The sequence below is a fragment of the Vipera berus genome, assembly GCF_964194415.1.
Source record: "Vipera berus genome assembly, chromosome: 2".
In the NCBI taxonomy this organism is placed as follows: Eukaryota; Metazoa; Chordata; class Lepidosauria; order Squamata; family Viperidae; genus Vipera; species Vipera berus.
The window spans coordinates 234,745,803-234,771,828 of record NC_138203.1 but is presented as its reverse complement, the minus strand read 5'-3'; the positions used below and the strand labels follow the sequence as shown (position 1 = coordinate 234,771,828).

The window sequence follows — 26,026 nt, the reverse complement described above, 5'->3', positions numbered from 1 at the left end:
TCAGGCGACGCTGAAGGTAGCCGTGCTCGGTTGCTGGGGTGGTTTCTCGTCTCCGCTGATTCAGCGCCCCGCGACCGAGATCGTCCCTGTCGAAAACGAGCTCCGAGGATCAGTCGAGCCCTCGCCTCCGACACTTTTGGGCTGAAAGCCGGGCGCAGTTTTCCAGGATGTCTGTTGAACTGGAAGAAGCTGACTTGCCGCTGACCGAGGCAGAAGAGGCGCCTCTGGCTCCGGAAAAGAAAGGGGCGGCCAAGAAAGCCAAAGGTGGCGTGTCGGCGCTCTCCCCGTCCAAGAAGAAGAAAAACAACAAGAAAAAGAACCAGCCCGGCAAATACAGCCAGCTAGTGGTGGAATCCATCCGCAAACTGGGCGAGCGTAATGGCTCCTCGCTGGCTAAAATCTACAACGAAGCCAAGAAAGTGGCTTGGTTCGACCAGCAAAACGGGCGGACCTATCTCAAATACTCCATCAAGGCTCTGGTGCAAAACGACACTTTGCTCCAAGTGAAAGGCACCGGCGCCAACGGCTCCTTCAAGCTCAACAGGAAAAAGCTGGAGGGGGGAAGCGAAGGAGGCGCCGGAGGCGGCGGCGGCTCCCACGCCAAATCCCACAAGAAGGCGGTGGCGGCGGCGGCATCGGCATCCACTTCGCGGAAGGTGGAGAAGAAGCCCGTCGCCAAGAGCAAAAAGCTGGAGAAGAAGTCTCACAAGAAAGGCGCGGGCGGCGGGACCGCCAAGAAAGACAAGGTGAAGGCGAAGAAAGCCCCCAAGAAAAGCGTCGCTTCCCCCAGCGCCAAGAAGGTGAAAAAATCGGCGAAGCCCAAGGCGCTCAAGAGCAGGAAATAAATAAGACTGCCCTCAAACTTGGAGGGAAGAAGCCGCTTCTTGTTGTCTTTTCGACCTAAGACTTTTTGAACCCCAAAACGACACTGACTTTAGCTCAAAGCACAGAGCCGTGTTTCCAGCTTTGATTTTTTTTTTTGTCTTTTTGGCCCAATTTCTGCATCGTTTCTTCCCTCGGAAAGCGAGTGCGCGTAAAAAATAGCGCTTCGCTTTTCTCCACCGACCCCCCCCTCCCCATCGAGATCATTGGGGCGTTATGTGGATCGTGGAAAGGTTTATACGCCTTCGCCTCCCACCCTTTCCTTTTGATTGGAACAGTGTTGCCATTGAAACTTGATTTTCTGCTTTCGTCTTCTGCAAAAGTAGCGTGATGTCGTTATAAATACTCCCCCCACCCACACCTGGGCGAGGTTCGGCCCCCTCGTCATCGGCCTTCGGTTACTGCAGGGGAAGGGATGATTCTTGGTGGATTCCTAAACTGAACTAGCAGCAGTCTCGGTCGCCCCCCCCTCCCTTTAAAGGCTGGGGTGTCATGGCAACAGCCTGTTGGATGCACGGGCGTCCGCACAGTTCCTGGCCAGGAGTGCTGGCGGCGCTGCATGGGGTGTGTGTGGGTGGGTGTGTGGGCGTTCGCATGGGACCAAGTGACCAGCAGAGTAGCTGATTTTTTACCTCGGAGACTTGCGCAATCACTGCAGGTTTGAAAATACGTCTCTAGTCGAATCGGGGCGGGGAGGAGGGGGAATGCAGTTCACTTTTCGCCTACAAGGTTTTGTATCGTCTCGTCTTCAAATGCCTTTTGAAAAAAAAATTCCTCGTGTTTTTTTTTGTTGTTGTTCAATAAACCGTTTAAAACATTTTTCTCACGTTCTGGTTTCCTCGGGGGTTTTCGTATTCAAGATGGAAACGAGACAAGTCGCTTTTGTGTTTTTTTGGGGTGGGGTGGGGGGGGGAAGATGAGATAGAGGGATGTTGGAATCGCGCGTCAGATGCCGAAATCGCGGAGCGACTGGGGTCTTAAGGTGGCTACGATTCGAGGGGCTCGGTGCAGATTTTTGGCGCCCTCCCCATCGATGCAACTGACCGGGTGGGCGTGGCTGTTGGCTCCCCTTCTGCCTCATCTAGGCCAGGGGTCTTCAAACTCGCCCTTTTATGACTCATGGACTTCAACTCCCAGAATTGATGCCTGGCTGAGGAATTCTGAGAGTTGAAGTCCATGAGACATAAAAGGGCCGAGTTTGAAGACCCCTGATCTAGGCCAGGGGTAGGCAACCTCGGCTCTTTTATGACTCATGGACTTCAACTCCCAGAATTCCTGAGCCAGGCTGAGGAATTCTGGGAGTTGAAGTCCATGAGTCATAAAAGGGCCGAGTTTGAAGACCCCTGATCTAGGTCAGGGGTAGGCAACCTCGGCTCTTTTATGACTCATGGACTTCAACTCCCAGAATTCCTGAGCCAGGCTGAGGAATTCTGGGAGTTGAAGTCCATGAGTCATAAAAGGGCCGAGTTTGAAGACCCCTGATCTAGGTCAGGGGTAGGCAACCTCGGCTCTTTTATGACTCGTGGACTTCAACTCCCAGAATTCCTGAGCCAGCTTGGCTGGCTCAGGAATTCTGGGAGTTGAAGTCCACGAGTCATAAAAGAGCCGAGGTTGCCTACCCCTGCCCTAGGGGTTTTCTCCTCTACAGATCTTACATCCTGGGGATAGCCTTGCATGAGGCGCAAGCAGAGCCGCCTAGGACCGATATTAAAAATAAAGGTAAAGCCTGGGAAACTACAGGAAGATTTAACCTCTTTCACGCCCGCCCCGAAGCGGACACACCGGGGCATTTTATAAAGCCCCGCTCCCCATTGGCGAGTTTTCTATTCCTAGCCTTCGAAGATACTCATCTGGCGCTCTTGCGCATGTGCAAGCGGGGATGCCGACTGGGCAGTGGAGAAGAGCGATTACCGAGCGGAAGTAGCGTCGTCGGACGGAAGGCTTCGGATTCGTAGCTCCTGGGCGGGAGGGGGAAGAGTCGAGGCTTCTGGCTATGGCAGGGGTAGGCAACCTCGGCTCTTTTATGACTCGTGGACTTCAACTCCCAGAATTCCTGAGCCAGCATGGCTGGCTCAGGAATTCTGGGAGTTGAAGTCCACGAGTCATAAAAGAGCCGAGGTTGCCTACCCCTGGGTTATGGCAATTTGCTCTCCCGTTTTTCTCGCCGCTCCCTTCGGTCCCTCGTTGCTGAAGATGCCCTTGTGTTCGCTTACTGCAGGCGTTCGTATTTGGGGGAAGGCTTCAGGGCAGAGGGTTGCTAAAACCTTTTGCCATCCCACCTCCTCTTTAGTGTGTAATCTTAATATACGCACTTCCCTTAAAAGATCCAAACGTCAAAATGAACAGAAACGAAGAATGAAAACAATACAAAGAAACTGAGAAAGGCGGATTTATTGTGACAATGTAACTGAAAGGTTCTTCGTACTCAAGGGAGGTACAACTCAGAAAACCCTCTTAAGAGGAACGTTTTTAGAACCAGTACAGTGCAGCCATTTCTGGTCATAACTACTCGCCCCTCCAATCCCTCTGATCACCTTTTAGCGGCATTTCTTGTGCATGTGTAGGAAAGGAACTTAATACTTGTTTGTAGCAAAATTAACTCTTAAATTGACACAAAACGTCTTCCCCACCTCTCCCACATCTAACGCCCCTTTTTAATTCAGTATAAACCACAGAAACTAGGCTGGATGCAAAATCTAAAATGCTAGGGGTCTTTCACATCTACCAAATACTGGTAAAGGACATGTATTATATTCCTTGTAACTCAGTATCTCCTAAACTTAAAGCATTTGATGAATCGACTCAGGGGAATCTGGATAAATAAAATTCAAAATATGTAATTGGTAAAAAATAGACAGCATTTTTATAATTCCAAGGATATTAGAAAAGTGGGCTAGGCCTTAGATAATTTTGGATGTGCTGGACAAAACCCAGGATAATGCTCAGTAAGAAACAATAAAGGATCAAGAAAATAAGGAGCCTATAAAACAACTACATAGGTCTTTTCAACTATCCTTGCTGCAATGACCTGTACTGAAACTCAAGACCTGATTTAAGAAAGGAGTAACTAGTTTAATCTTTGGGGGAAGGGTTGGTGTGGAATTGTACTATTTCTGTTTCACAATAAGCTACTTATTTCATTTATGGCTACATTCATATTATACATTAAAATCTTCCCTGTCTGCAAAATTGCATCATTACATAGCTAACACTTAGAGTTCAGGATTGGCACAAAGGTTATTAAGACCTGTTATTTCTGAGGTCTGGGCAGAAAGATTGAAAGCGCAATACCATGGTATGTGTTATAATTTGCGGGGGTGAAGGGGTGGGGTCGGGAGTAATGGCAGCAGAGTCAGAAAGTAGTTACCTATAGCTCCCTAGGGTTTATCCTTATCAAGATGACAGCACTCATCTTGCCATCATCTATTCTGTTTACCATAGAATTTAAGTCTTACTCTCATTCAACTTGCAGGGGAAAGCATTTTCCACCCTACTTAAGAGCAATAGGCTACCTTAGATGGGTACACAATATCACATATGATTAACCACCATTCTGCTCCCATCATCTGCACTCAATGCTGCTCCATTATTTTACCAGAAGGAAGAACCATTTTGGAGTCTAAAAAGTACTCATCCTAACAACAAACTAGTTTCAACCACTACAACTGGAAGGACATACAGTAGTACAAAAAAGTTCAACAGTGACCCATCAGTAGACATGGCTCATGTAGGCATGGAAGCTGCTACAATCTTATTTTGATAATGGTAAGTTGTAAAAATAAGAGCGAACTTTTATATCTAAACTATAGAAGGGCATTATTATAACTGACTATAAAGGTCATGAGAAACGTTGATTTACAATTAGTATAGCTTGTTTTGAGGGTATAATATTGACAATTATTGCACAGATGAAGACAGATCATGGAAGTAGTTTTACATCTATGGAAATAAGATAGTAAGAGACTCAACATCACACCCTGTCTAAGTAAATCAAGGGTTCAGAAGTCAATCAAGTAATCAAGGGCTTTCTTAAAGCAACTAGAAGCCACAAGAGAGGGAAGTAAGAATAAATTTCTACCATATCCAAGATGCTCTACAGCAGTTTTAAGTCTCATATAGCAGCTATAGATAAAGCTAAGTGTAAATAGCATCTAGGTAAAAGAAAACCACCCTACTTTATCTGCTTGCAAACTAAAGCACTTAATAAAGTGATACAAAAATTTTACATGCCAACACAATTCAGCTTCAATTTTTCAAATAACACAATTTCTCCAGCTAATACAGTAGTCTGTTCCTAACTGCAAAAAAGGTGTTATAGCATCTTAACACAAACTCTAAACTTTCACATTTGTATCATGTCACACACAAATATGTAAGGGACAGTATTTATGACTATGCATATTTTGTCATTCCTTCCACAGGACCACAAATGAAAAAGAGCTTGGAAAATGAAGTTAAGGAACTCGCACTCTCTGACAAGATGATCAACACATTTCTGCTGTTGATCTTTCCTTTCTCCCAACAGTATTCCTAGCCATTTCTCTTTCCACAAACCAAAGAATTCCAAGCAGATAAATCAACATGTTGAGAGACAATGTTGATGTGTACTCAAGACTGAATCAGTTTAATATTTGTTTTGCACTTTCCAGTTTCACAACTTTTGCATTTTCTAATACAAAACAATAATTGACATAACACAAAATACTGATTTTGAAAGTAATTTTTAAAAGACAGAAAACACAAATAAAGGAACTCTTGTTTTCCACTTTTCAGCCATTATTTGCATTTCAAGGATTCCTTCCCTTCTTTGATGCAATCAGTGTTCATTCTCACAGACAGCAAGAGCCTGCCTGATCCAGTGCCAGAAAAATGAGATAGCTATTTAAATCCAAGAGGTCTTTTTTCCTAGGTCTGTAATGGGAGACAGGCAAGACAGACATAGATAGGTAAAGTTTGTTTCTTAAGTATCATTACTGAGACTGTACACTCACCAGCAACTGACTGAACAAACCATATTCCTTATTCCATTATTAAAGTATCTCAGCCTCCACTGGTTTAGATCTCCTTAGCTGAATCCGGAGTAAGACAATAGTTCACCCACAGATTTACATCCCACAAGATGATCCGAACACATGCTACTTAACTGCACATACACAGCTGACCAGATACATGATTACAGATTCTATTTGCTCAATAGCCCTAGAGACTGCTGCATGCACATGGCTCTATAAACTTTTCACCTAAGCAAGCAAGTTTTTGGCTCTGTACCACAGCTACTAGGCATTACAGGACAAGCTAGGCCAACCTCCATGCTCATACGTTATCCAAACACCTATTTAGTAAACCACCAACACTAACTAGATATTTTACTCTTGTATAAATTATTTTTTTCCTAAAAACCCAACCTCCAAACATTAAGCTACTGAGGATTACAATTAGATGGATGCCATACTTGCACTCTATTTTAAGCACTAGAAGCAAAATTCCAAACAAAAAACACTTGTGTGTAAAGTGCAAACTGGGGTACAAATGCTAGACTTCAATCATTACAGGTGACATTACAAGAGAACTGATAATGAAAGGAAACACAACAAAACTGCTTACTGTTTCAAGAAAACAATAACTGTATATCATTGAGGCTGAAAACCACAAAAGCAGTCATACTAAAATACTTTGATTTCAGTTCCAGTGACATCAAAAGGGCAAAAATAGACCTAAGTCAAAAGACTCTTGCTTAGGAGGAGTTTCCAGATAAACTGGAAGCTGGAACTGTTAAGCACATTCAGATCTGAACATATCATACCAAAAGTAGAGATAAACAGCATCTCCCTTCCCCATTCTTTCCTCCACCCCGTTGTTTGAAAATCTTCCTTATGGGCTGGACCTCCTATTCCACTTTTGCCTCTGGAACATAGTGTTACAAGAGCTGGTTGATGGGAAGACTATAAAGCAAAGATGTGTACACACCCTAGGAATTCTCAGAAAGTCTTTGCCTCTCAGTCAAGATTTACTCATTAAGATTTTGTTGCAACACAAAAAACAAAACTCAACAAAGAAACAGGAATGGAGTGCCGGTACAACTACACAATAATTCATCATAAAGCAAACACATGGGAAACATGAACATATGAAGCTATTCCTTTCTCAGCAAAAAGTTATTTTCACATTTATAATTTCCTGGCCACTTCCTTCCCTCCCATATTTTTAATCCATAAATTCATGATCACATTTAATGGGGATGTGCAACAGCATCAGAGAGATCAATCCAACACCATCTCCAGGGCAGAACAGTTTTAAGAGATTAGGTTGAGTGTTGGTGCAATGCAATGGCCAACCCTCCTTCTTCTGTATACTCTCACCTTTTAGGTACAGAAAGAGAAAATCAGCATTGTCACACAGTGAGGCCTATTGCCTAAGCAGTTTCTTGCCTTCCCAATGTTAGCCTGTGCTGCTTCATGACTTTCCCATCTTCATGACTCCCATATTTTCAGTTCTCCAAGGATAAAAATGCAACGACCATTCTAGTGTAAAAAAAAAGGAAGCCTAATCCTTCCCCCCCCCCCTCTCCTCTTCTCCAGGAAATCAAAGCGATTTAAGGGAGCGAAATAAAGATGTTAGGCTCAATCGTCCCAGGGAAAAGGGGCGGAGGGAAAAAAAATCTATTTGCAGGGCGCTAAATGGCAGCCAGGCCCAAAGCGCGCGTGCCCTTTCTGTGACACGAAAAATGAGGACTGCTCTTCCCACATCAGTCTGCAGAACTGAAAACGAGCAGGGACTCAGTGCTGGGCCAGGCGAGGAAGCGCACGAGGAACCCAGCGGTTGTAGCACCAGCAGCACCGATACGTGAAGCGGGAGCGATACGTGAAGCGGGAGCGGGTAGAAGGAGGAAAGAGGGCCAGCATCAGATTAGCAAGAAAAGGGCGAGTGGGGACAGGTCAACGCTGGCTGCACTAGGGCAGACTATGCGGTAAAGAAATCTGCCCAGCACTGGCTGCACCAAGGGAAGGAAGGAAGGAAGGAAAGAAGGAAAGAAGGAAATAAGGAAAGAAGGAAAGAAGGAGGGATGGAATGTCAGGTGGCCGCTGCACCAGATCCTGTGGGTGGGGCACAAGGAAATAAACGGTCGAGCGCTTTCCTTTAGCCAGGCAACCGGCCTCATTTCTTGGCGCTCTGGGTCTTCTTGGGCAGCAGCACGGCCTGGATATTGGGCAGAACTCCACCCTGGGCGATAGTCACCCCACCCAGCAGCTTGTTGAGCTCCTCGTCGTTGCGGATGGCCAGCTGCAGGTGTCGGGGGATGATCCTGGTCTTTTTGTTGTCCCGCGCAGCGTTGCCGGCCAGTTCCAGGATCTCAGCCGAGAGATACTCCAGCACGGCAGCTAAATAAACAGGTGCTCCGGCGCCCACCCGCTCCGCGTAGTTGCCTTTCCGCAGCAGCCGATGCACTCGCCCGACTGGGAACTGGAGGCCGGCTCGAGAGGAGCGAGACTTGGCTTTGGCTCTGGCTTTACCTCCGGATTTACCTCGGCCGGACATAACGAGGCGAGGCTGGGCGCTCGGAGAGAGCCAGGCGCCGAGACCAGGATGCAAAGCAGGCAGGCAGGCAGACGCGGCCTCGTCTGGATAACGGGAAGAAATAACATCCGCGTAAACCAAGCGGCGGAGGGGAGGGGGCGACTAGAGCGGCAGGATGCTGACGCCGCGCATTCCACCCTCCTCCCGCCCGTGGCCTCAACCCGATCTAATGACAACCCGGCCCACGAGATCCAATTAGCTCTCCTTAGGACACCCCCCTCCCTCCCCTCCCCTTACCACTGGTTACTTCCACAAGGCCGCCGAATACCCGCAGCTGCAATGACAACAAGCGCGAGACGCTGAAGGATATAAATCCAAGCACATCCTCTCCCTGGCTTCTCATTGGCGGCTAAGAGAGCGGAGCTGCGCTCTTATTGGCGGCCTCTCCGATCCCTGATTTGCATCGCGTCCTCCATATTCGGTCTCGGCTGAGAACTAGGGCAGCGGCAGAGCTGAAGACCTGGATTCGTGCAAAAGGATTAAGCAGTGCTTTTTTTTGTAAAAGAAAAAGGTGCCGGAACTCACACATGTCATACAGCCCGCCTTGCCTACCCTACAAGGTTCCATCCAAAAAAGGTGCCGGAACTCCGTTCTGAGCGTTCTATGAGAAAAAAAAGCCCTGGGATTAAGTATTAGTAAAGGAGAATATTTGTAGGTCAGAGTTGACCTGAAGGTTCCTTGGTGCTCTCTGAGCTTGCTTGCTTATTATTATTATTATTTGCAGACGTTTCATTACCCAAACTAGGTAACCTCATCAGTACTTAGGAAGGAGTGCGGTTTGTTGTCAGTTTATATTCTAGTCTAGTGACATGCCTGTCAGGGTTGGTGTGAGTGGTCTCGGAGATTCTTTGATTGGGCTGTTGGCTTCTTTGGCAGTTTCTTGATTAAGGTATTGTTCACTTGATTGTTGGTCTGATATTAACCTTGGAGTTAATCTATGCTGATCTGGGTGCTGATTGCTGGTGGAGAGGTGTTGGGTCTTTTTGTTTCTTTTTGGGCTGGGTGTGTCTTTTGCATAGTCTATATTTATTTATTTATTTATTTAGTTATATTTATATACCGCCCTATTCCCTGAGGACTCAGGGCGGTTTACAGGGAATTAAAAATCCAAAATACAAAAATTAAGAACCAAATTAAAAAATATTAATATATAGATGTTGTTAATGTCCATGTGTCTAGTGATGGCTTATTTGTCAGAGTGCCAAGCTTCCAGAAATTCCCTGGTGTTTTTGGATTTGGGTTAATCTAGGATGGTCACAATTGAAACTATGATTAAATCTGTATGCTATTAAATTAATGATTAAAATTCTTTAATTTCACATCATAGACAGATTTAGCCAACTGGCTGACTGTGAATCCAATCATAATAGCAATAAAATATTTGCTCACATGCTAGATTGGGCATTAGGGACAATGCGTGATTTATTAACATGTTTGTCTACCATGTCCTACTATTACAAATTGTGAAGCATATTCAAGTATCTCTCAGCCCAACCTTCCTAACAAGATTGCTATTAAGAAAAATAGGGAGCTCTAAGTACATCACCTTCATCTCTTGAATGTTTGGAACTAATTAAAATAGCAAACTGCTATTCAAAATTGTTACTGGATGCTTCTTTATACGGAGCAGCTTATACATATTTAAGTGAAGAGAAATTTTTGAATAAGTCAATAAACTGGGCTATTAAAAAGCAGGGAGAAATCTAATCAGCTGCTCAGTAATGTACAGATTTTTCCCCCCCATGCAGCTATTTCAGCAACAGCTGTAGTCACTGTAAAATTATAATGTACAACTAATATTGAAGAGACTCTACTTCCTACTCCCATAACTATAAATTTGCACACACATAAATTACATAAAACTTTTGCAATGGCCAAAGAGGTTCACCTCAGCCTTCAAAGGAGGTGTCCACCAGAGATGTCCATTCATGGAAACAATCATGCCCATTTTTAGCTTGAGGTCTGGATGTTTTTGGAACTAATAACTATCGTCCAAAAGCCATGGAAAAATTCCATCCCTCAGTGACCTAAACTTCTTTCATTATCCAGTAAGGAGATCTTAGCAAGCTGATTACAGGCAATACTCCTGTTTTCTTCAGTTCCAATTGTAGCCATTCTTAAATAATTGGAAAGTTAATCCGGCATCATCCCCAATGATAGCACAAGGAGGGATATCGCACAAGGGATATCACAAACTACAGAATGTTCAAAATGGTTACAGCCTGAAATGGTGCAAAAGTACAAACTCTTCAGAATTGGGAATACTTTCTGCACTGAATAGATTCCCAGAATTCTGATTATATATATTAATGTACATTTTTATAAATACCAAAATAAGGGAGACATTTTACAGTAACTCACTGTAAATTGTATTTTACTGTATTTAGTAGGAATGCGTGCAAACAATGGGATAGCTAAATGCTTTTTTATTTCTAAAGCGGTGGTCAGAAGGTAAGAAATTAATGATATCAAAAGAACTTTAACTCTGAACAAAATCTTTATTTATACTGCCAACATTGTCTATGTATTAAAACCTTTAAAAATATCCCAAATTTGCCTTATTTCTAGTGAACAATATTTCATGCATTTCAGAGGAACTTTTAATAATTGGAGCCCAACTATTTTTCTGCATATCTAATAAAATGAATGATCATGTAAACAAGTATCTTTTTTAAAAAAAGAACTAAATACTCTTCCTTCTCTCTATCCCAGGATTTTGTGAAGAATATACATCTGCATGAATTTCAGGCCTACTCAGGTTTTGTACAGCTTTCTGTGAGTGAAATAAGTTGATCTTATGCATAAAGGTGGATTTATCTTCTGAAATACCGTTTTAACCACCCAGCTGTCCCTTTTGACCATAGTGGTCCTGATATCTCTTAGGCTGAACCGCAACACTTTGCCTTGAGTCCAGCATGACTCATAGTAAGCAGCTAACATTTTGTCTTTGTCTCTTGTCCTTATAAAGCTTTAGTTTACAATCTTGCATTTTTTAAACTAAATATCCAGTTATAATTAATACAGCCAACTAACACTGCTGCTACTTATCTTCACTCTCCCAAAAACAAGATTAAAGTTCTTTCTCTTTTCCTTGCTATTCTCTTACCACCTACTCAAAATACCGGCTACAGTGATGGGCTGATCATCATTATAACTTTGATGGATTTATTAAACAATCCTATCAAAGTTTTGGAATGTGCAGTAAATCCAAAATAGTGAAACAAGATCCTTTTGGAATAGCTTCCCAACCAATAGCAATTTGTATTTGTATATTGCTTGCAGATGACATTCCACTTCTTTCAAAACAGATTAAAAAAGGGCAAACATTTGAACTGGTTTCAGTATAAAGTAAATGATCCTTCTCATTATGCAGCAACAACAAATCTCCAGCATTAACAGTGACCTATTTTTTCCCACAAAAGATGAAGCAATCCACGAAGTGAAGTGAACAAATACTGTGATGGTAACCATGACAAACCAAATCTCTGCTTGTGTCCTTGGAGGAGAAAAATAAATAACATTAAATCTTTCACTTCTTACATATTTTGGAACGCTATTGCCTTTTCAAAATTGGCAAGGTCAAGTCAATGCTGCACTTAACATCTATACCCTATTTGTTTCAGACAGAAGAAACTTAAGTGTTAAATGGCAAAGCTCATCTACTCAGGATCAGGAAGGAAGCATATCTGAAGCCTTATAAACTATAGATTATACCTGCATTATATAATCTAAATCGGGAGATTTAAATATTGCAATAACTCAATACATAAGACCTTATTTGGCTAAGAACAGGCTTGGTAATATAACCAAATTATCACTGCTTTTTCAGTTGCTTTGCAGAAGGTTCTCCATCTTTTCTGAGCCACTGATGCATTAAGTCCGTGCTAGTTTTTTTACACGGTGGTGTCTGGATGAACTGGCTGGACCACTTTGGTAAATTGTCTTCATCCTTGTCATCTTTCTTGCAGCCTTTATTTTTTAACCAGTTCAGCATTACTGTGCTGCTTGCATTAACCTTGGTATTCTGAAAGATACAAATTAGGAAAAATAAGATTTTGATGACTACTTCATACAAAACCGTAGACTAATTTAAGGAATCTTGATATTACAATCTAGCAGTTTCGTGGAGCATTCCAACTTGATGAAATGAAAAATATGACCACAATTGAGCCCAAAATTTCCATTGCTAAGTGAGACAGCTGTTAATTGGGGTTTGCCCCATTTTACGACCTTTCTTGCCACAATTGTTAAATGAATCGCTGCAGTGTTAGTAACACAATTGTACAGTGAATCTGGCTTCCCCATTGACTTTGCTTGTCAGAAGGTCACAAAAGGTGATCACATGACCCTGGGACACTGCAACCGTCATAAATATGAGCCAGTTGCCAAGCAAGCGAATTTTAATCACATGACCATGGGAAATGCCATTTGTTGTTGTTGTTGTTGTTAGCTGCGAAGTCGTGTCCGACTCATCGCGACCCTATGGACAACATTCCTCCAGGCCTTCCTGTCTTCTACCATCTTCTGGAGTCCATTTAAGCTCACGCCTACTGCTTCAGTGACTCCATCCAGCCACCTCATTCTCTGTCGTCCCCTTCTTCTATTGCCCTCGATCTTTCCCAGCATTAGGCTCTTCTCCAGTGAGTCCTTCCTTCTCATTAGGTGGCCAAAGTATTTGAGTTTTAGCTTCAGGATCTGGCCTTCTAAAGAGCAGTCAGGATTGATCTCCTCTAGGACTGACCGGTTTGATCGCCTTGCAGTCCAAGGGACTCGCAGGAGTCTTCTCCAGCACCATAGTTCAAAGGCTTCAATTCTTTGGCGCTCAGCCTTTCTTATGGTCCAGCTTTCACTGCCATGCATTGCAACTGGGAAGACCATAGCCTTGACTATACGCACTTTTGTTGACAGGGTGATGTCTCTGCTTTTTAGTGTGCTGTCTAGATTTGCCATGGCTTTCCTCCCAAGGAGCAAGCGTCTTTTAATTTCTTGGCTACAGTCCCCATCTGCAGTGATCTTGGAGCCCAGGAAAACAAAATCTGTCACTACCTTCATTTCTTCCCCATCTATTTGCCAGGAATTGAGAGGGCCAGATGCCATGATCTTGGTTTTCTTAATGTTAAGTTTCAACCCAAGTTTTGCACTCTCCTTCTTCACCCGCAACAAGAGGCTCTTTAGTTCTTCTTCACTTTCTGCCATTAGAGTGGTATCATCTGCGTATCTTAGGTTGTTGATATTTCTTCCGGCAATCTTAATTCCAACTTTTGATTCATCTAGCCCTGCCTTTCTCATGATGTGCTCTGCATATAAGTTAAATAGGCAGGGCGACAGTATACAGCCTTGCCGGACTCCTTTCCCAATTTTGAACCAATCAGTGGTTCTGTGTCCAGTTCTCACTGTTGCTTCTTGACCTGCATATAGGTTTCTCAAGAGACAAATAAGATGGTCTGGTACTCCCATCTCTTTAAGAACTTGCCACAGTTTGTTATGATCCACACAATCAAAGGCTTTAGCATAGTCAATGAAGCAGAAGTAGATGTTTTTCTGGAACTCCCTAGCTTTCTCCATGATCTAGCGTATGTTAGCAATTTGATCTCTAGTTCCTCTGCCTCTTCGAAATCCTGCCTGTACTTCTGGTAGTTCTCGATCCACATACTGCTGAAGTCTAGCTTGTAGGATTTTAAGCATGACTTTACTAGCATGAGAAATGAGTGCAATGGTGCGATAGTTTGAACATTCTTTGGCACTGCCTTTCTTTGGAATTGGAATGTAAACTGATCTTTTCCAATCCTGTGGCCACTGTTGAGTTTTCCAAATTTGCTGGCAAATTGAGTGTAGCACTTTTACTGCACTGTCTTTTAAGATTTTGAATAGCTCAGCTGGAATACTGTCACCTCCACTAGCTTTGTTGTTGCTCAGCTTTTCTAAGGCCCACTTCACTTCACATTCTAGGATGTCTGGCTCGAGGTCAGTGACCACCTCATTGTGATTATCTGTGATGTTAAGCTCATTCTTGTATAGTTCTTCTGTGTAATTTTGCCACCTCTTCTTAATCTCTTCTGCCTCTGTTAGGTCCCTGCCATTTTGGTCCTTTATCATGCCCATTTTTGCATGGAATGTTCCCTTCATCTCTCCAATTTTCTTGAAAAGATCTCTGGTCCTCCCTATTCTATTGTTTTCTTCTATTTCTTTGCACTGTTCATTTAAGAAGGCATTCTTATCTCTTCTAGCTATTCTCTGGAATTCTGCATTCAATTGGGCATATCTATGTTTTTCTCCCTTGCCTTTCGCTTTCTTCCTTTCCTCAGCTATTTGCAAAGCTTCCTCAGACAGCCATTTTGCTTTCTTGCATTTCTTTTTCTTTGGGATGGTTTTGGTTGCTACCTGTTGTACAATGTCGCGAACCTCTGTCCATAGTTCTTCAGGCACTCTGTCTATCAGATCTAATTCCTTAAATCTATTTGTCACCTCTACTGTATATTCAACAGGGATATGATTTAATTCATACCTAAGTGGCCTAGTGCTTTTCCCTACTTTCTTCAGTTTAAGCCTAAACTTTGCAAGGAGAAGCTCATGGTCTGAGCCACAGTCAGCTCCTGGTCTTGTTTTTACCGACTGTATAGAGCTTCTCCATCTTTGGCTGCAGAGCATATAGTCAATCTGATTTCTGTGTTGACCGTCTGGTGATGTCCATGTGTAGAGCCGTCTCTTGGGTTGTTGGAAATGAGTGTTTGCTATGACCATCGTATTCTCTTGACAAAATTCTATCAGCCTGTGCCCTGCTTCATTTTCAGTTATCTTTTGGCTTCCTACTTTAGCATTCCAATCCCCCATGATGATAAGGACATCATTTTTTGGTGTTACTTCTATAAGGTGCTGTAGGGCTTCATAGAACCGGTCAATTTCATCCTCTTCAGCACTGGTGGTTGGGGCATAGACTTGGACTACTGTGATATTGAATGGTTTTCCTTGGATTCGAACTGAGATCATTCTGTCATTTTGAGGATTGTATCCCAGTATTGATTTTCCTACTCTTTTATTGACTATGAAGGCTACTCCATTTCTTCTGAGGGATTCTTGCCCGCAGTAGTATACCTGATGGTCATCTGAATTAAATTCACCCATTCCTGTCCATTTTAGTTCGCTGATACCTAAGATGTCGATGTTCAGTCTTGTCATCTCTTGTTTGACCACGTCCAGCTTTCCTTGATTCATGGATCTTACATTCCAGGTTCCTATGGAGAAAAAATCTTTACAGCATCGGACTTTCCTTTCACCACCAGACACATCCACAGCTGAGCGTCCTTTCGGCTTTGGCCCAGTCGCTTCATTCTTTCTGGCGCTACTAGTACTAGCCCTCTGCTCTTCCCCAGTAGCATATTGGACGCCTTCCGACCTGAGGGGCTCATCTTCCAGCGTCATATCGTTTTGCCTTTTGGTACTGTCCATAGGGTTTTCATGGCAAAGATACTGGAGTGGGTTGCCATTTCCTTCTCCAGTGGATCACGTTTTGTCAGAACTCTCAGCTATGACCTGTCCGTCTTGGGTGGCCCTGCACGGCATAGCTCATAGCTTCATTGAATTACGCAAGCCCCTTCGCCACGACAAGGCAGTAATCCATGAAGGGAAATGCCATAGTGGTTATAAATGTGAAAAACAATCATAAGTCACTTTTTTCAATGCCACTTTGAACAGGCACTATATGAATGGTTATAAGTTGAGGGTTACCAATACTGAAAAGAAAAAAGATTCCCAAGAAAACAAATTTATATCTGAGGACGGCAAATTCAGCTTATCAAGATCACACACACCAAGTTATCCAGAAAACTTTGATGAAGACCTTAAAATAATTTTTTTAAACTTATGAGCTGCTAAGCAGAATACAGATCCAGAAGATGTACGTGCACTCCGTCTTTGAATTTCATGCTCTCCAAGTCAATCAGTAACATCAATGCGACATTTATTTTTGTGAAGAGATGCTTAGCCTAAACAGGTGGCAGCACCTTAGTCAATCTCAGAAGCTAAGCAGGGTCAGCCACGCTTAGTATCTGGATGGGAGACTGCCATAAAATTACAGGGCTGTAAGATAGATTGGGAAGCTGAAACTATACCCTAGAAAAGGAAATGCAAACATACCTTCTTGGGATCCAATTCAATGGGTAAAATGCATTCTAATGAATTATTTCTGGAATTGTTCACTATTGTTGATACAGGATGGAAGGCGATGTTTTCTGTGGGCTGGATAAGGTGAAGTGCTTCTTCTGTGGGTACTTCTGTAAAGTCCAGCCATTTTCTAACTGCTTCATCCCCATCCAGAATAGCTGGCATTCTAGACAAGTAGAAAGGCAGAGATTTTAGTGATGGAAAGAACATCCAAACTAGTCCACAACCTGTAATAATAAAACACATAAAAGACAAGTATCAGTATGAACAAGATTCTAAAAATAAAATTCAGCACACCCAAAAAAAGTCTGACATTGCAGCACTCTCATTAAAAGCTCACTCAAGTTTCTCCAAGGATTAAACTGACCAAGAATTAAACAATGCAGAAGGTTTGGAACAAAGCTTAAGTATTACTGCTATTGGAATAAGTCATGCAGAAGTTACCATAGATACCTATTTCATACAGTCATATAAGATTCCTCCATCTTATAAGATTAGATAAGCTTTCATATTCTGACTTTGATGTTTAAAAATAAGTATTTACTATCTGGTAAATACAGAAGAAAAATAGATAAGTGGCAATTGATGAAGCATTATCTTTAAGTTACTGCATGTTACAGTACGTTCTACGAGAAGCTCTCCTTAGTCATGTCTCTTGCCTGTGATGGATGGATCTTACACATTCAGATGCATTTACTGTGATGATACTGTAACTGTACAATGGTTCTCCATTCTGGGGCTCCCAGCAGTCAAAAATCCCAGCCATGGTAAGCAGTTTCCTGCCTTTTGAATCTTTGACCTCATCTTTAATATCTGGTTTGGTGAACTGCAAATGAAAAGACAGTACATTAAAAAAAACCTTAACAGCACAGGAGTGCCTTTTAAACAGACAAACATCACATCTTTAGATCTCTCATCCTCATCTTGTAAATGAAGTTCGGTTTACTAATCTTAACTAGCACTATTATTATTGCATGGAACATCCAATTACTATTGATTCTATTACTACTGCATAATTACATCACAATAACTGAAATTTAACTCATAATTCATAATTTGACACTAGAGAACAAAATGGTTCCTCTGGCACTGAATGCATTTTATAAATTAAGCTTGTGAACTACCTAAATTAAAATCTGTTTGCCAGTCCAGGCTCTGATAATTTCTTAAGATTATTACATAATATCATATGTGAGGTTGTCTTTGAGGACTGCTCAAAAAGTGAATATCTTTAAAGAAAAGGTCTTCACAAATAATTTACCAAATTTTAGAAGCTAAAATCATGTGTTGGCAACTTATCTTCATTACTGATTTCAGAATACAATTCAAATAACTTTATTTGATAAGCTGTTTACAGTTTAGCCTGGTTTCCAAGTTCACCTTGTCTTGAAGCAAAGTTAGTAATTTTAACAATAACACTTAGATTTATATACCACTTCATATTGCTTCACAGCCCTCCCTAAGCAGTTTAGAGTCAGCATATTGCCCTCAATAATCTGAGTCTGAATCAACCTTGAGCTGGTCAGGTTTGAGCTCCTAGCAGCAGGCAGAGTTAGCCTGCAATATTGCATTTGACTGCCCCACTATGGCTCCATTTCAGTTGCATTACCACCATTCCCTGGGGCATTTTGCTTTGGGTCTGTGTTACTTTCTTTTAGATGCTAGGCAAAAAACCCTATTTGTCCTTCAGATGTTTCTCACATCATGTACTTTTATTCATGCCATGATGTTTTTAGCAATACATTTTATTCATTATTTTAAACTGTCCTGGAAATATCAAACTGATCCATGTATAAGTGCTGGTTATTGCAGTTTACCAATGATACATTTGGAATTGTTAAATGCCCAGGGACTCAAATAAGTGTTTCAAAAAGTAGAATGTATGCTTAGGACTACTACATTTCCTAAATGCAACAGTCTTTAAGCAAGCAGGATAATATATGATCATCCTCAAGCTGAGTTGCAGCAGCTACGACAAAAAGGAGAAAATATAAAGGCACAGTTGTATCCATTTCTGATATATATATATATTGCTCAAAAAAATAAAGGGAGCACTTAAACAACACAATGTACTGTATTTAATAGTAGGATATCTTATTTTCTGTTCCCCTTTTTTGAGATGTATGTATAGATAGATAGATAGATAGATAGATAGATAGATAGATAGATAGATAGATAGATAGATAGATAGATAGATAGATATAGATATAGATATAGATATAGATATAGATATAGATATAGATATAGAGAGAGGAGTAGTAGCAGCAATAATCTTTTATGGGGACAGCTTTTGAAAAAGTATCAATGAAACATCAGCATTAAATATAAAGATTCCAGTACTGTTATACCATTTCCTGCTCAGTTTGGGCAAAATAAATGAAATATGGCTGCTTTTGTCCATTATGTTGTCGCCATTCATAGTAGCCATCAGCCAACACCACACAGCGTTTGCCTTTTGAGAGAGGTACCTTTGGGAAAAGAGAAGAGCAGGATTAATAGCAATCTATTCAATGCTAACTTCAAATGCATTAGAAGCATACATTTTATGGCTTTTGCTGGCAGACTATAACACTATCTCATACAGCAGGCTATAAAACCATATTCAGAGCAAGAGTTCACTCTGTTTTAATTAGGACTGTGCAGCAATCAGGATTCAAATGGAGAAAGAAGGTTCAAAGTGCACAGGAACACTTATGTAGCATCTGTCAAAAATTGCTGCAGAGTTCGTGTGTTTTCTTAACCGCTGTATTCAATCCAAGGAATACTATATATGATTTAAAGTGGTGTTACCAGGGGCTAAAGGAGTTCACACCTGTGCTCCACCTTGCCATCTCTCCTTCAGATCCAGATTGGTGCAAAGTTCTAATTTTAATTGTTACACTTTTTTAACCTCCATATAGTAATTTCACTGTTGTGTGAAAACCACTTAAAATATAGGAGTGATTGCTGAAATGATGAATGGTTCCCCCCCTCAAATTAGCTAATCTTTGCTAACTTCTGAATTTTCTGCAGCATGAGCACTGGTGTTTTCCTTATTCATCAGACAAATTTGTGGTTAATAAATCTTGAAGGCCACATTCCAGTCAGAATGCAAAGCCAGAATTCTTCAGAACACCAGCTTCCTTTTCAGAGTAAGACTTCTCTTAAAAGGAAGAACAGGAGGTTCCCAACTGGAAATGTTTATATTGGGGCTCTTGACTTATAGCTTGTTTATATTAAATTGTAGCAGTTCTTGTTTTTATATTCCCCTACTCCAATTCTTTGAGTTCTGGGGGGGAAAGGAAGAAAAATGCAACTGGAGAAAATAAGTAAAAGCAGTTTCCCACAATCCTGGTTAAGCTACCAAGTCATTATAGATCAAAATTAAGGTTATTTGTTGCTATACAGAAGAACAAGGAGCTTTCCAGGAGGATACCTATTTCCTCAATCATATGTACATCATTGCCTGATTCTGTTTACGGTAATTGTTATGCAATAATCTGATCCTTCAAAAAAGGAAAGAACATTGTAGAAAAAATTAATTATATTCAACCTTTATGTTATTTTTAATGGGCTTATTTATACTACTATAGTTCCAAAGGTCTGTCTTAAAAGTCAATATTTTGTTCTGTCAAGCCTTTGAAATGCTATCGCTAACTGGGCTTTTCTGTTTCAGAAAAAAAACAAGATGCAGAGTTTGTAGCATCTTGATATAGGTAGCATATTTTAAACAAAGCTCCAATTTTCATGTGTAAGTCAAAATTCATGGAGATCATGGCTAAAAGGAAACAAAGACATCCCCCCCCCAACAGACTATGCAACTAACCTTATAGCAGAATTTCTCCATTATGGTATCACTCCGACAATTGGAAGTGTTATACTGCATTTTAGATGGGTCAGCTTCCTTGAACCAAGCTGGAACTAGGCCCCAACGCATGGCTACAAGGATACGCTCAGAAGGACTGGCGTTCTTTCATAAACGAGAAAAGGAAATATTGTAAAGAAGCATGCACAGATACATAGAATTAAGATTACAATCAAACACTCTGTTCCAAAACCCTGTGTGCATATCACTCCTGGTACTGTGAAGGCTGAAAGGTTTTAAATAGCAAAAACCTTAATTAATCAACTGCTTAAAAGGGAAAATCAGATTTTAAACAAGATATTTCAAAAAAGAGGCTGCATGCACAGATTCAGCTAAGGATATGCACCTTGCTTAAATATGCAACTCTCCATTTTTCACCAATGAAGAATATGTGTTTCTGTGTATTTATATCTTATACGTGGTTTGATTTTTGTCTTTGTTAGGAGTCTGATGGCCTCAGAACTTCACATAAGTTGATCCAATACTCTTTGCTATCAACCAGTGATCTTCTGGATTTTTGCAGACCAGATATAGTAGCCCTACGTTTTATGGGGGGAAAAACAATCAGCAAATCAGCTCAGTTACTGAAGGAATGAGTGGCAAAATGTAAATTTTGTAAAAATGTGAAAGGAGGAAGCCACGTTGTTGGTATTATTAGAAAAGCTCAATTATTTTATATAGGAGTTTTAGGGGTATATTGGAGTGCACACTGAGTCATATATTTCAAAACACCCAACCCCCCCACAAAAAAAAAGATAAATCTTCAAGATGAGCTGCATTCCTGGAGATTTCACAGACATGTCTGTGTAGTTTTCTTGGCAGCAATATAGAAGTGGGTTGATACTGCTTTTGGGGCAGTTTCAATTTTCAAGTTTAACAAACACACATGGAATTTCCAGGCTCTGTGATCCAAATACTAATTAGGCTAGATCTGCTTGGCTTGAGCCCAGACAAGGCCAATGCAAGCCAGAAGAATCATGCAAGTAAACAATGCATTTATATATACCTTCCACTACCTATATGAGTCATTTCTCGCACTTTTATCAGTTAAAACAATTGAAACAGACCAACGGGTTTCATTTCTTCTTTTTGTCTGTTTAATCAAATTCACTTTCAGTGCTGTCCTGTGCATCACTTCTAAATAGTTCTAAATTCAGCTTTTTTTAAAAGCCCAACATTTTTGTCTGTCTGAAATCTCACAGTACACATATAAGTTTAAATATTAGAAAATGTTGACAACTTTGTTTCTAATTCCATATTCATTATGTCTTGTTGATCAGTTTGGTGCTTTTACCATCACAGCATTACAGATGTTTAAAATCACCCATACAATATTTAGTTATCCATTTCCCCTCAAGCGTGCCCATTCCCCTTTTGTCTTGCCCTCTGCATGCTAATCCTGTGTATGTATCTGTTTTTATCCAAGGATAAAATATTCTTTATTATATGTTGTAGCTTGTGAAGCACAGCATAACAGATAAGTTGCCAATGAAGTAGCAGAAGTAATTAGCTTTTTTTCCTAGTGGAAGAGAAAAATATATGGCTCTGTAGCAATCTACTAACTTCATTTATTTTTCTCTTTCTGATTTTATGAACTGCTAAAATTTCTATAGAATGCTATCCTGAACATTTACACAGGAAAACGAAAGAGGAAATAGTCTGAAAAAGCGTTATGCTCGTATGAAGTTTCAAATTTGTGTATTCGCAGTGATCTGATACTTCATTATTTTAAAATACCAAACATCTTTGTTTTGAATTAAAAGTTAAAAACATGTCTTATTTAAGTATTACCTTTAATCTTGAGCAGTTAGCACTATTATAAATTAGATATTATTATCTCCCCTCATATCTATGTGTACGTTTATCTAACAGATAATACAATACCATGCATATTTGAAAACCATGGAAAATCCTAAAATATTATGATGAATTCATTTAAATAAACCTGTGGCATTAAGTCAAACGTGATACTAGAAAGATCATGTATACCAAAAAAACCCCTCCTCTATAGATTACTAGTAGTGGTTTCTAAAGGGACAGTTCTTTATTTTTAAGGGACACTTATCTAACTCTCTAAAATAACAATTCAGTAAAAAGCTACACACACACACACACACATTTCTTTGGTGCAAACATAATTTTACGTATTCAAGGTCTACCAGTCAAGAGATATATAAGGCTAATATGCCATTGTAGAATAACTACCTGAGATGCTGTTTGTTTCTGTACAATATGCAGATGCTGGTTGATTATTTCTACACAACAACAGTGCAGTTAACAATTTTTTGAAATGTATATTTTAGTCAACTTTCACAATTATCACAATTTTTAAAACTGATTTATTTGACAAGAAGAATGCATTGTTCAATAAATCAGAAAACCTTATATACCTAATCAAAAACACCTTCCGCAAGTTTTACTAACACTTGGCTGTCTAATCTCTGCTTGAACTCATCCAGGAATGAGGGTAAATGAGCATAATTCCAATTGTGGCAAAGTCACAAGCAACACATATATTGGAACTCATTGATATGAGGGAGATACATGAAATCTTTTCTTCTGATTTTCTTAAACAACCTGGAAAGAAATTTTTTACAACTTTAAAACTGCCAAGTAGGCCTGAAGTAGAAACTTTTCTGGACCATTTTTAGGCCCAGATCTTTCAAATGCCTTCAGTTATGGAGAGCTCAGCATTCACTAGGTCGTTTAACTGGCCTTATGTTTTTATTATTATTATTCCACCTAACATTCAACCAAAAGTCACTTTATGTCACTAAATCTATTTTTTTTTAGATTCACACACTATATCAAAAAGAATGCACAGTTGGAATTAGCATAATCCCACATTATATTCCACTGCAACAATAAGACCTTATTTTATCATAAAGGAAGATAATCTATGGTTCTCCAAATAGATGGATTCCAACTTCCATCATCCTTGATAATTGGTGATATTGACTGGACTGATTAGTATTTGGGATTCAGCAATATTTTGAAAGATAAACATTCTGTATTTTAGTGATATAGGAGGCAAATATTGCTAAGCACATTTGATTTGTGCTTAGATTGTAAGCCGCCCTGAGTCTTCGGAGAAGGGCGGGATATAAATGGGATTTAAAAAAATAATAAAAAAAATAAACGGTATTTTGAAAGTTATTCCTGTCATGCCTTAGAACTTCAGAAAAGGTAAGATAGGCAGTAATATCCTAAATAAAGCATGGTTAAAATGTTTATCTAATTTTGATATTTTAAAAAAGCAATGCTTTTGTGAGAAGAGCACAGATGTAGTATTATTTATAACTAGCTTCTATAACAGAATGCTAAGATCCCCTTGATGCTGCAACTGACATAAACAAGATGCCTGTTGCCAAGTGCCTGAATTTTGATCATACAACCAGAGAGATGCTGCAGTGGTCATAAGTACAAGGACTGGTTGTAAGTCATTTTTTTCAGTGGCATTGTAAGTTCAAGTGCTCACTAAACAAAAGGGTTGTAAATCAAGGATTACCTGCTCCTAAAAAGTCATGTTACGTACGTTAATTGAAGAAATTCACCTTTTCGAAGTGTTGCTGGGAGAGAAGCACAGGACTGTTAGACTGGGGGCTCTTATTGAACGAAGGGCTGTATTTGTCAGCATTTTGCCATTCAGGATACTTTCTTTCTCCTTGATTATTGTGATAAGCACAGGCGCGGCGGATACGATCTGCTCCCAGACTAACAGCTGTCCGTCCACACATTCTTCCAGAGTGCACCCAAAACAGTGGCCTACAAAACAGTGTTTTAGGAATATACTACTGTACCCTGTTGTGTCATCATTTCAGAGATATTTACTTAACTAGACCAATCAACCAAATCGCCATGGTTGAGCAAAAGAGCAGTGAGAGAGGGAGCAACTTCTGACTTCCTGCTGGCCTCCTTATTAACTTTGCTTGGTGGATGCTTATAGGGAGAAAGTCAATGTGGAAGCTGGCAGGGAAGGTCACAAAATGATCATATTGATCTGGAAACCAATTCACTTCCTACATTTCTAATTAACTAAACTTGTATACCACCCAACTTTCAATAACTCTAGGCAGCTCGCAGCAATGAAAGAAACTACAATGAAATTAATAAAGCAGGAAAAAAAATGAAGCTATAAGATGGCCAAGACTGATAAAGTGAAAGATCTCACTCTCCCTTGCTGAAGCCCTGCGGGAGAAAACTACTTTTCATGCTGCAGTTCTTTAGTCTTGCTGCTTCGTTAGACTTTCCCTGATTTTGCTAAATTCCAGTGATTAATAATTGAATAATGAGCTTTCAAGTAAAAGCAGCATGGCATTTTTTCCCCAATACAAATAGATGAAATAACACCCTCCGTAAGTGTCAGACAGGCCTTAATTTTTTTCTTTCTTGCTAATCTGCACCCTGGAAAAAAATCGACTTGTCTGAAAAGGCCAATTTTGGTAGAGATCCCTTTTCTCTTAACTTCTACAGGCAAGCCCAATTAAGTCATTAATTCAGCTTCTCCGTGGTTCCCCTCTGTCCCCGTTAAACCACCTCTCTTTCAAAAAAGAAAAAAAAAGAGAGGAACTTTATGCAGGCAATACATCGGCAGACATCAGAAACTTCGGAAGAGATGCTCCTTCAAGCACCTTCAGCTTTTCCTTCCTTCTCCCTTCCTGGTTCGGGCGCCAAAAGGAGCCTAAGCAGCCCCTTGTAAGAAAGCTAGCAAATAAAGCAGGGGTCTTCAAACTTGGCCCTTTTATGACTTGTGGACTTCAACTCCCAGAATTCCTCAGCCAGCAAAGCTGGCTGAGGAATTCTGGGAGTTGAAGTCCACAAGTCATAAAAGGGCCAAGTTTGAAGACCCCTAAAATAAAGGGACGAGGCCGTTTTCCTACCGGAGATTCCCAGGTTTGAGAGGAAGGGATTTGGGGCTCACCAGGACTAGCTAAACAAAAGCCTTCCCTAGCACGTCAGAAATCATTTCCGCATCCCCACCGCCCTCGCCCCTTTCAGCCTCCCGGATTCAATCCCGACCAGGGGGAACCTTTGATGAGGACACAGGCGCCTCCTCCCCTCGGGTTTTCCCGCCTTCCAGCGCTCCGCTCCTCTCGGCTTCTGGCCGGTCGATCAGGCCTGGGGGGGTTCCTGTTTGTGGCTCAGCTTGTTTTTCATAAACGCCGCCTCGGAAGTTACTCGCTCGGCGGCCGGCAACCCATTTCTCTCCCCCCTTCTCCACCCCACCCCACCCCCGCGCCTCTGAAGCGCAGCGAGGCCTCCGCCCCCTCGCGAAGACGCGCGTTCTCCCGGACGGTGGTGCGCACGGCTTCCAGGTCTTCATCCCGGAAACTTTTATTTTTTAATGTCAAGCGAGGTAGAAGGGCGCTGCGAGTTTTCTCCTGGCCTGCCTCCACCGCTCCGGCTCCAAAAGCAAAATTTAGTTCCCCAGTTGAATTCTAGAAATCAGAATTTGAATCCATAAGGCGGAGATTGTGCGTGGCGATGGTGGAATTAACTGTTCAAAAATCAAGACGGGAGAATTCTTCGACCATCACATATAAACATAAAATCTACTAATAAAGT

The 26,026-nt window shown here is 41.1% G+C and overlaps 3 protein-coding genes across 6 annotated transcripts; 1 reads left to right on the top strand and 2 right to left on the bottom strand.

Annotated features, from left to right (window-relative positions):
• H1-10 (H1.10 linker histone) lies at positions 1-1,701 on the top strand. Its single transcript, XM_081320740.1, has one exon. The coding sequence runs from the start codon at positions 168-170 to the stop codon at positions 843-845; it is 678 nt and encodes a 225-aa protein (XP_081176866.1). The 5' UTR covers positions 1-167; the 3' UTR covers positions 846-1,701.
• A 6,322-nt stretch (positions 1,702-8,023) lies between these two features.
• Positions 8,024-8,723, bottom strand: LOC308663531 (histone H2A type 2-B-like). Its single transcript, XM_081320023.1, has 2 exons — positions 8,695-8,723; positions 8,024-8,501 (listed from the first exon to the last, which is right to left on the bottom strand). The coding sequence occupies exon 2, from the start codon at positions 8,416-8,418 to the stop codon at positions 8,038-8,040; it is 381 nt and encodes a 126-aa protein (XP_081176149.1). The 5' UTR covers positions 8,419-8,501; positions 8,695-8,723; the 3' UTR covers positions 8,024-8,037.
• A 2,218-nt stretch (positions 8,724-10,941) lies between these two features.
• Positions 10,942-25,699, bottom strand: HMCES (5-hydroxymethylcytosine binding, ES cell specific). 4 transcript variants are annotated; one of them, XM_081316334.1, is made up of 7 exons: positions 25,383-25,699; positions 24,016-24,226; positions 20,423-20,566; positions 18,966-19,085; positions 17,277-17,443; positions 16,591-16,783; positions 10,942-12,481 (listed from the first exon to the last, which is right to left on the bottom strand). In XM_081316334.1, the coding sequence occupies exons 2-7, from the start codon at positions 24,196-24,198 to the stop codon at positions 12,272-12,274; spliced, it is 1,017 nt and encodes a 338-aa protein (XP_081172460.1). In that variant the 5' UTR covers positions 24,199-24,226; positions 25,383-25,699; the 3' UTR covers positions 10,942-12,271. The 4 variants fall into 4 exon arrangements, with proteins under 4 accessions (XP_081172460.1, XP_081172461.1, XP_081172462.1 ...); XM_081316335.1 differs by having other exon boundaries at positions 25,442-25,699; XM_081316336.1 differs by having other exon boundaries at positions 25,491-25,674.
• Between the last annotated feature and the right edge of the window lie 327 nt (positions 25,700-26,026).